This window comes from Pelodiscus sinensis, chromosome 1 (genome assembly GCF_052426305.1).
Source record: "Pelodiscus sinensis isolate ZL-2025 chromosome 1, ASM5242630v1, whole genome shotgun sequence".
NCBI lineage: Eukaryota > Metazoa > Chordata > Testudines > Trionychidae > Pelodiscus > Pelodiscus sinensis.
In genome coordinates this window covers 356,281,588-356,292,398 of record NC_143052.1, presented here as the reverse complement: position 1 = coordinate 356,292,398, position 10,811 = coordinate 356,281,588, and the positions used below count along the sequence as shown (strand labels likewise).

At 48.6% G+C, this 10,811-nt stretch overlaps 1 protein-coding gene across 1 annotated transcript; it reads left to right on the top strand.

Annotated features, from left to right (window-relative positions):
* Positions 1-8,539: 8,539 nt before the first annotated feature.
* LOC142830757 (olfactory receptor 52R1-like) lies at positions 8,540-9,487 on the top strand. The gene has a single exon (XM_075937595.2). The coding sequence runs from the start codon at positions 8,540-8,542 to the stop codon at positions 9,485-9,487; it is 948 nt and encodes a 315-aa protein (XP_075793710.2).
* Positions 9,488-10,811: the final 1,324 nt, after the last annotated feature.

Genomic DNA, 10,811 nt, shown 5'->3' with positions numbered 1-10,811 from the left:
CTGTCGTCCCCAGCGCTGGCCTGTGCTCCAGGAGCAGGGGACTGAGACAGGCCCCGGTTAACGACCTCGGCCTGTGGTTTGGAGAGGGAGGGACACACTCATCCATGGCTCCTAATCCCCCACCTGTGCTCCAGGTGCGGGGGACTAAGACAGGCCTCGGTTAATGGCCTCAGCATGTGTTGGGAGGCATCTTCCCGTGCCCCAGCCTGAACTTGGGAGGAGGGGGGGCAGACCGGGTTCCCTGACCCTGGCTTCAATTAGGGCGTGTTTGGAGGACAGGGAAAGTCATTGCAATGTGTTCACGGTACTGACGGATAGTAAGTGCCTCCTCACCCTTGGGGGGCTCCTTGTGGGTTGAGGGCCTAGTGGGGGTCTCAGGTGAAGGAATTAGGGGCCGAGGGCAGAGGGGTCTGTATCTGCGGGGGTGTTGCACAGGACTGGGGTTGGGCGGTGGATGACTCACGGCAAGAGGGGGTGTATAAATTAGGGCCGGGGTGGGAGGCGCAGGGCAGGGAGGTTAGGATGGGGGCTGGGAGGTCTTGGCGAGCTTACTGGATCCTGGCACAGAATCGACGTTGGATCTGGTCCATGGGGTGGACTTCCTGGGTCTGGCACCTTGGCCGGGGGGAGGCTGCTGTTACTGGCCTTGGCCTGAGTTCAGTGGGGGAGGACCAGGGTGGGCCACCCTGTGCAGGCCAGGGCGTAGCTCATAGACTCACAGACTCTAAGGTCAGAAGGGACCATTATGATCATCTAGTCTGACCCCCTGCACAGTGCAGGCCACAGAATCTCAACCACCCCTCCTAGAATAATCCTTTCACCTAGATCTCAGATATTGAAGCCTTCAAATGGTTTAAAGACCCCAAGAAGCAGAGAATCCTCCAGCTGTGATCTGTGCCCCATGCTACAGAGGAAGGCAAAAAACCTCTAGGGCCTCTGCCAATCTACCCTGGAGGAAAATTCCTTCCTGACCCCAAATATGGCGATCAGCTAAACCCTGAGCATGTGGGCAAGACTCACCAGCCAGACACCCAGAAAGTTCTCTATAGTAACTCCTATCATCCCTCCATTGACCTATTCCCACTAATAGTGAAAGGTCAATTAGGGTATGTCTACACTACAATGTTAGTTCGAACTAACTTTCATAGGCGCTACACTAGCGCTCCGTTAGTTTGAACTTAATTCGAGCTAGCGGAGCGCTTAGTTCGAACTAGGAAAACCTCATTTTACGAGGATTAAGCCTAGTTCGAACTTACTAGTTCGAATTAAGGGGTGTGTAGCCCCTTAATTCGAACTAGAGGGAGGCTAGCCCTCCCCAGCTTTCCCTGGTGGCCACTCTGGCCAACACCAGGGAAACTCGTCTGCCCCCCTCCCGGCCCCGGAGCCCTTAAAGGGGCACAGGCTGGCTACGGTGCCCATGCCAGGTGCAAGCCTGCCAGCACCCAGCCAGCAGCCCCTGCACCTGGCACGGCACAGAGCCACCCACCCGATGTCCCCCAGCCCTCCCCTCTTCCCGGGACCAGGCTGGCGGCTCCCGGGAGCTTGCCCGGGACCGCAAGAGGCGGGCACCTTCCTGAGCTAGTGCAGACATCGTGGACCTCGTCCAGGATCTCCGCACTAGGCACAGGAAAGTGGCCGTCTAGGGCAGGAGAGCTGCCAGCCTGGCCACCCAGGACCAGGTGTGCATGAAAATCAAGGGGGTCCACTGAGAACCCCGACCCTGAGCCCTGAGCTTACAATGGCCGTACTGGGTCAGACCAAAGGTCCATCTAGCCCAGTAGCCTGTCTGCCGACAGCGGCCAACCCTAGGGACCCTGGAGGGGATGGACCGAAGACAGTGACCAAGCCATTTGTCTCGTGCCATCCCTCTCCAGCCTTCCACAAACTTCGGGCAGGGACACCACTCCTACCCCCTGGCTAATACTACTCCATGGACCCAACCTCCATGACTTGATCTCACTTCCCTTTAAACTCTGTTCTAGTTGTAGCCTTCACAGCCTCCTGCAGCAAGGAGTTCCACAGGTTAACTATTTGCTTTGTCAAGAACAACAACTTTCTCTTACTAGTTTGAAGCCTGCTACCCATTCCTTTCCTTTGGTGTCCTCTAGTCCTTCTTTATGGGAACTCTGGAAGAACTTTTCTGAATGCACCCTCTCCACCCTACCCCTGCTTTTAGAGACCTCTAACCTGTCCCCGCTCCATCTCCTCTTTTCTAAGCTGAACAGTCCCAGTCTCTTTAGCCTCTCTTCATCTGGGACCTGTTCCCAACCCCTGATCATTGTAGTTGCCCTCCCCTCTCCCAGCCTTTCTCTTCTCCTCTCCCACCTCCTTTTCCCAGTCTCCCCCAGTTTTGTTCAATAAAGACAGATTCTATTTTTGACCACACGTTTTCTTTATTTTGTACATCAAGAAGAGGGGCTAGGGAGGCGTAAGTGGAAGGAGGTGAGGGAGGAATGGGGCACGAGCCCCCGATGGGGAGGACTGGGCTGGCTCTGTGGGCTTCTGGGGGTGGAAGCTCTCCTGCAGCCCCCCAATTGCCCCCTCTCCCCAGATGGCAGCCTGCGGCAAGTGCAGCCGGGCTGATGGCCGGGTGGTGTGATGTGCCCAGTGTGGGTACTCCGGGCACTCCAAGCCAGGACTGGTTTTCAAGCGGGGCACCCCTGAGAACTGTCTGTCAGATGTGGGGGTCGGGTCCCTTTAAGCGCAGCCCTCGGCTAGCCTGAGACAGCATCTCCACGCTCTAAGTCCTCCTCTGATGCCCTGCCGGCACTGCTTCCGGCCATCCTTAACCCCGGTTCAGGGTCCACTTAACGTGGACATGCTAGTTCGAATTAGCAAAACGCTAATTCGAACTAGTTTTTAGTTCTAGATGCGTTAGTTCGAATTAGCTTAGTTCGAATTAACTAATTCGAACTAAGTTAGTTCGAACTAACTCTGTAGTGTAGACGTACCCTTAGTTACCAAGATCATGTTATCTCATCAAACCATCCCCTTCATAAACCCATCTAGCTTAATCGTGAAACCAGATAGATCTTTTGCCCCCACTACTTCCTTTGGAAGGCCGTTCCAGAACCTCACTCCTCTAATGGTTAGAAACCTTTGTCTAATCTCAAGTCTAAACTTCCTACTAGCCATCTTATATCCATTTGTTCTTGTGTCCACATTGGTATTAAGCTTAAATAATTCCTCTCCCTCCCTGGTATTTATCCCTCTAATATATTTAAAAAGTGCAATCATGCCCCCCTCAGCCTTCTTAGCTGATGGAGGGGGGGTCGTCTCCCTAGCCTGTGGTTCGTGGAGGGATGGGAGGGCCTGAGGCCAGGCCTGGGGCTGGCCCAGGCACCCTCCCCCCCCCCAGCCTGTGCTCCCATGGAGGGGTCTACCCCAGGAAAGTTCCCCACATGATAATTCATGGAGGATTTTTTTAAAGGACTCGCCTCGCTTTTCTCTGATGGTGAAACATTGACCGATGGACGGTTTCACTCGTTTGAAGCTCGCTGGGTTCTGTACGTTTCCGACAGCGGCAGACCTGACAGCAGCACAGCCCTGCCTCTGCATGTCTGCAAGTAGCATCCCTGTGCCCATAGGAGAGACCTCTCTGGACAACACCGCCTTCCCCCTCCCAACACCTGGAACGATATTCTCCCGCTGACCCAGTGCCGTCCACAGCAGCGCTACGGTTGGCCAGGGGGTGTTTTTTCACACCCCTGACTGACAAAGTGTGAGTGCAGACAAAGCCTGAATTGCATGATGGTTACTGTCCCCTGCCTCCAGCCCTGCCGTGGGAAAGGTGCAACGTTTTGCTGGGCTCCTTGGGGCCCAAACCCAGCTCCTGTCAGTCACAGAGCTCCAAACACCCCGCGCAGCCAATTCCTCGGACTCAGCCCAGAGCCCAGGAGTTCTCCTCTCCCATTGGGAAAGGCCTTTAATTGCTGTTTTTCTCCTGAAGTTTGATAAATAGCCCAGACAGGGAAAGAGTCACGGGAGAGTCACTGCCTAGAAAGTCTGTTTCTCAGCCTGTTTGCATCCGGATGCTGCTTCTCCCCCAGAGGTTGAGGGAACCCCCCTGGGACGGCCCAGAGCTGTGATATAACCAGTGCACGGCCCTGTGCCGGCTCTCGGCGCGGGACGCTGCTGCAGACGCTGGGCTGAGAGAGGTGCGGGACGCGGCTGCCTGAGGGGGAGTCCCAGGGAAGATATTTCAGCGTCGGGATTCACAGGTATCTCTTGCTGAGGAGCTCCCCTGCTCCACACTCCCCAGTGCACCGTGGGCATAGTGGGATAGCCGGTAAATCTGGGGCCTTTCTGCTTCGCACAGACGCTAAACGTCCTGGGGTCCTTGCCCCAGGTGGGGTGAGTTTTACTCCAGCATTACTGGCTAAAATGTCCCTCTTTTCAGATGACCCCTGGCCATTAAGGCAGCTGCATTTCAGTTGCTAAGTGGATCCTTTGGGATGGCAGGTGTTAGTAGATGGACAATACGTGACCGTTTTCCTTGGCCGTGACCTGTAATTTACTCCGCTGGGAGCAAGAACTGAGCCAAGCCCTCAGCAGCCGACTGTGTGTCACTGCCCAGACACTGTCACCTCCTCCCCTGGCATCTCGGGGCTCTGGCCATTAGCGGGGGGCTGTTACCTGACTTGTATCTGCGGAGAAGCAGAGAGGTTTTGGGGCTCCCCTCTTGAACACTTTGAAGCATTTTTCAGCATGGGCCAGACATCTTCTCCCCTGGCTTAATTGGCTGCGCTGTGATGCCTGAAACTTACAAGAAAGAAATCAGCCAGAATCAAACAGCCAGCGTGGGGCATTTCAGTCCAAGCACCTAATGTTCAGCCAACGCATACACTGAAAATGGTTTTGTCAGGCAGCCTTAACTCAGTACAATGTCACCAAAGTCACCAGTAATATCCTATCCAGTGCTTCAATAGGCAGGGAGTTCCACAGGCAAAACAGGCCCTGTGTGAACCATTATTGGATGAATGCCATCTGGTCCCGGTGACTTGTTACTGTTTAGTTCATCCATTTGTTCCAATGACACCTCAATCTGGGACATTTCCTCAGGGAATGTCTGGGAATCTCCCCAATATCCTCAGCTGTGAAGACTAAAGTTAAGAATTCATTTAGCTTCTCCGCAATGACTTTATCAGCTTTGAGTGCTCCTGTAGCATCTCAGTCATCTAATTGCTCCACTGGTTGCTTAGCAGGCTTCCTCCTTCTGATGTACTTAAAAAATCATTTTGCTATTACTTTTTGAGTTTTTGGCTGTCTGTTCTTCAAACTCATTTTTGGCAAGTCTTCTTATATTTTTATACTTAACTTGACAGAGTTTATGCTCCTTTCTACTTTCCTCACTAGGATCTGACTTACACTTTTTAAAAGATGTCCTTTTGTCTCTCACTGCTTCTTCTACCTGCTTGTTAAGCCACGGTGGCATTTTTTGGTTATCTCACTGGGTTGTTTTTTTTTAATCCAGGGTATACATTAAAGTTGGGCCTCTATTATTGTGTCTTTGAAAAGTTTCCATGCACCTTACAGAGATTTTACTTTTGTCACTCTACCGTTTCAATTCTCTTTAATTAACCTCCTTATTTTTGTGTAGTTCCCCTTTTTAAAATTAAATGCCACAGTGTTGGGCTGCTGAGGTGTTTTTCCAACCATAGAAATATTAAAATTAGTTACATTATGGTCACTATATCCAAGCAGACCAGTTATATTTACCTCTTGGACCAGATTCTGCGCTCCACTTAGGACTAAATCAAGAATTGCCTCTCTCTTTGTGGGTTTCAGAACCAGCTGCTCCAAGAAGCAGTCATTTAAGGTATCAAGAAATTGTATCTCTGCATCCCACCTTGAGGCAATGAATACCCATTCAATATGGGGATAGTTGAAATCCCCCACTATTATTGAGTTTTTTTTCTTTTAATAACCTCTCTAATCTCCCTTAGCATTTCATAATTACTGTCACTATCCTGATTAGGGGGTCAATAATATATCCCTACTGCTATATTCTTATTATTTGCACATGGAAGTATTAGCCATATGTTCTATGGAACATTTTTGCTCATAAGTTTTTACTTCATTTGATTCTACATTTTCTTTCACGTATAACTCTATTCCCTGAACACTCCCCGACCTGTTCAGTCCTCCTTATATATTTTGTACCCTGGTATGACTGTGTCCCATTGATTGTTCTCATTCCACCGAGTTTCTGTGATGCCTATTAGCATAAAATCATAGAGCTGGAAGAGACCACAGGAGTCATCAAGTCCAGCCACCTGCCCAAATGAGGACCAATCCCAATTAACCATCCCAGCCACGGCTTATTCAACCTGAGACATCTGCCATTTTCTGATGTGTTAGACTCTTTTACATTTGATTGTATCTCATCAGATCTGACCCATGCTTCCATCCTCTCCCCCTGACTAAAATATAGAGACTGTCCCCTAAGAAATGTCCCTATTAATATACCCTCCTGTAAGAAGATGTCTCTGTCCGATCCATGTGCTCCTCCACAGATGTTGACTTTTCCCCAGCCCTTAGTTTAAAAACTGGTCTATAATGTTAAGTGCCAGCAGTTTGGTTGTGTTTTGGTTTAGATGGAACCCATCCTTCCTGTCTAGGCTCCCCTATCCCAAAAGTTTCCTCGGTTCCTAAAAATTCTAAAACCTTCCTCTCTACACCATCATCTCATCCACACATTGAGACTCCGAAGCACTACCTGCCTACCTGGCCCTGAGTGTGGAACTGGAAGCATTTCAGAGAATGCTGCCATAGAGGCCCTGGATTTCAATCTCTTTCCAAACAGCCTAAATTTGGCTTCCAGGACATCTCTCCGACCCTTCCCTATGTCATTGGTACCTACATGCACCATGGTCACCGGATCCTCCCCAGCACTACACATAAATCTATGTAGACTTGTGAAAGATTTGATGTGAATGTTACTGTTTAACAGTGGAATAAATTTCATGTTAATAAGTTACCCTGTAACAAAGTTTATGATTTTTTTTGGAAAAATAAAAACATTTTAAATCATTCTAGAACAGTAATTAGTAAACACACCTCATGCAAGAGGGACAAAAATCACTATAGTAGTAAAGCTTTTCAGTTACTACCTGAGAATAAATATAAAGATTTACACAGCAGAGGAAACTTGCCTGTGGTCTACGAAGGAAACTGAGGCACGACACCTCATGAATGCAATAATTAAACAGTGAAATAATTCACCATAAACTCTTAAAGGGCAGAAGTCATTAAAAACTGGCCTGGCTTAAGAACAAAAACCTAGGTAAGCAGGGGGAGGTAATTTCAGGCAAAACAGAGGAATCAGCAAGGATATTTGTAAAATAAAGGAATATTTGAAGCAATGATCTGCCACCCAAAAGCGGAAGGAAAATGTTCTTTATGTGTTTCAGAAAATCAGAAAAACCTAGAACCAGCTGAAGATCAACCTAAAACACCATGGATCTGCTGTTGTAACAAAGATTGGGTTTTATGTTTTATGTTTGTGTTTGTCTTGTGGTGTTTGCTCTTACAGCTAGCGTTGTCACGTATTGTGTTTAAAACAACACTGCATTAGGCAGTAAAAGAGGATTATGGAACACAAGGTTTGTCTAATGGGCTATGTCTAGACTGCAAGCCTCTTTTGAAAGAGGCTCTTTCGAAAGCATCTTTCGAATGAGCCTCTTTCGAAAGAGAGCGTCTAGACTGCACGGAGAAATTTCGAAAAAGCGGCTTGCTTTTTTGAAAGAAAGCATCCAGTGAGTCTGGATGCTCTCTTTCGAAGAAGCCCTATTTACATTGAAGAACGCCTTCTTTCGAAAGAGGAACTTTCGAAAGAAGGCGTTCTTCCTCGTAAATTGAGGTTTACCGCCATCGAAAGAAAAGCCGCGTTCTTTCGAATTAATTTCGAAAGAACGCAGCTTGAGTCTGGACGCAGGGGAAGTTTTTTCGGAAAAAGGCTACTTTTCCTGAAAAAACTCCTGAGTCTGGACACAGCCATGGTAAAAATGAAAGGAATAAACATAAAAATGTAAAGCACAAGGTTAAATTATTATGAATATGTGGAAGCATTTGTCACTTAAAAAAATCTGTGTTAACTGGAAATTTGAATGAGTTTCCACATTGCTAGCACTGCTAAATGCACCTGGAAGGTGTATTACTGTAAGGGGCAGAACTGTAAAGGCAAAGGAATAGCTCAATTAAAGGTTATTATCTTTGGTTGACAGCCAGAAGCAGCAGCTAGAAAAAGTAACGAAAAGACTCCCCAAACTGTCTTTCAAGTGTAACAATTGGCCTCCGTAGGTTGAGCAGAACTTGTTTCTCTGAATAGTAAAACTGATATTTTTTCAGTGTGTGACCAATCTGTTTCAACCATGACAACAGCCTCCAGTAGTTCACAGAGTGTGTTATATTGATGCTTTCTCTCCATCCAGGCATTTCTTCTGGGACCCTCACCTGAGAAGTTAGGTATAGTCAAGAAGGCAGGGGAACATAGGGGTGACACCGTTCTGCCTCCGCGTTGGATGTCTCCTTTCTCTTCATGGCAGATTCCGTTGCAATTAATTTTACCAACCCCTCCACCTTCATCCTGCTGGGCATTCCTGGCCTGGAGATGGACCATGTCTGGATCGCCATCCCCTTCTGCACCATGTACATCATAGCCATCTTGGGGAACTTCACAATCCTATTCATTGTGAAGAGGGAGCCGAGCCTCCATAAGCCCATGTACTATTTCCTCTGCATGCTGGCCGTCACCGACCTGGTCCTATGCACATCCATCCTTCCCAAGACATTGGCAATCTTCTGGTTCAATTCCAGAGAGATCGATTTCAGTGCCTGCCTCACCCAGATGTACTTCATTCACTGCTCCTTAGCAATAGAGTCTGGGATATTCACGGCCATGGCGTTGGATTGCTATGTAGCCATCTGTGATCCCCTGAGACATTCCACCATCCTGACAAATGACATGGTAGCCAAGATTGGCCTGGCCGTGCTGCTGCGTGGTGCCATGCTTGCATTGCCCTGTCCCTTACTGGCAGCTCAGTGGCCATACTGCAGAACCAATGTCATCCCTGAGCCGTACTGCACACACATCGCCGTGGTGAAGCTGGCCTGCGCTGACATTCGTGTGAGTAGTTACTACGGCCTCTTTGTGCTATTCTGTGTAAATGGTCTGGATGTGATTTTTATTGTTGTGTCCTACACACAGATCCTCAGGGCCATCTTCAGACTCCCCACAAAGGACGCCCGGCTCAAGACCTTTGGGACCTGCAGCTCCCACCTCTGCGCCATTTTAGCCTTTTACATCCCAGGTCTCTTCTCCTCCCTCATGCACCGATTTGGCCAGAATGTGGCTCTGCATTTCCATGTTCTCATTTCCAGTTTGGATCTCTTGATGCCCCCCATGCTGAACCCCATCATCTATGGAGTGAGGATCAAACAGATCCGGGGAAGGTTGTTCCGGCTCTTTACTCAAAAATTGAACTAAAATTTTCCCTTGGTGCTCTGGCTCTGAGATTGAAGAGGTGGTTGGTGACATGGTGCTGGGCTACATGAGAACGTAAGAACAACAAGACTGAGTCAGAGAAAAGGTCCATCTAGCCGAGGGTCCCGTCTTCAGACGGTGACCAATGCCAGGCGCCCCAGAGGGAGTGTATAGAACAGGGAATCATCCAGTGATCCCTCTCTTGTCATCAATCACTGTTGGGCATGGAGAGAGACATTTAACCCTGTCCTGACCTTTCTGTGGTGTGTCACTGTGACAAACTGAAGAATCAGTCTGGCTGTGTCTAGACTGCATCCCTTTTCCGTAAAAGGGATGCAAATTAGTGACATCGCAATTGGAAATGAAGCAGAGATTTAAATCCCCCCCGCTTCATTTGCATAAACATAGCTGCCGCTTTTTTCCGGCTCAGAGCTTTGCCGGAAAAAAGCGCCAGTCTAGACGGGGATCTTTTGGAAAATAAAGCCTTTTCCGAAAGATCCCTTATTCCTTATTTTAAGAGGACACCCTGAATATTAGCTTAAACAAAGACCTGACCCGGATGGGCCACTACCTTCCACATTCTAATGACATAAAAAGCAAAGCACGGGGTACTTAGAATACGTACACCCCCCTCTACTAGCCTAATTTAGCTTGGATGCGCTAACTGACAATATTTTTTCTCCATTAACCCCCTTCTCTTTCTCTCCCCATCCCCTCTCATTCTCTGCTATTTATTTGAAACCTGGACCCTTTAACTCCATTCATCTAAGGAAGTGGGTTGTTCCCACAAAAGCTCATGATGGCGCCATTTTTAAATGCCGGCTTGTTCGAACCCCGTGCCGCGCGGCTACACGCGGCACGGGCTAGATAGTTCGAACTAGCTAGCCATTCCGAACTATCTGTAGTTCGGAATGTTCCACGAGGCGTACAGATAGTTCAGAATGGCTTGCTAGTTCGAACTGTCTAGCCCGTGCCGCGTGTAGCCGCGCGGCACGGGGTTCGAACAAGCCGGCATTTAAAAATGGCGCCGGCCGGCTTATGCAAATAAAGCCCGGGAAATTCAAATCCCGGGCTTCATTTGCACGTTCGGTATGCATACATTACCCCGCTAGTTCGAACTAGCGGGGTAGTGTAGACATATCCTGAGGCGCTGCAGGACTATTCACTGGGTTTTAAGTTTTGTTCAGGTACAGACTAACATGGCGACTCCTCTGGAACTTTTATGCATTTTCTGTCCTTTCAGTTTTTAACAACTTACTGGGACCCATCTGTTTTCACTTGTAACCATTTCAATCATGCTGTTTGTATTAAAACACTTCTGTGTTAC

Bases quoted from the DNA above. Each gene is read 5' to 3' on its own strand.
- LOC142830757 (XM_075937595.2), top strand. From the start codon at position 8,540: ATGGCAGATTCCGTTGCAATTAATTTTACCAACCCCTCCACCTTCATC.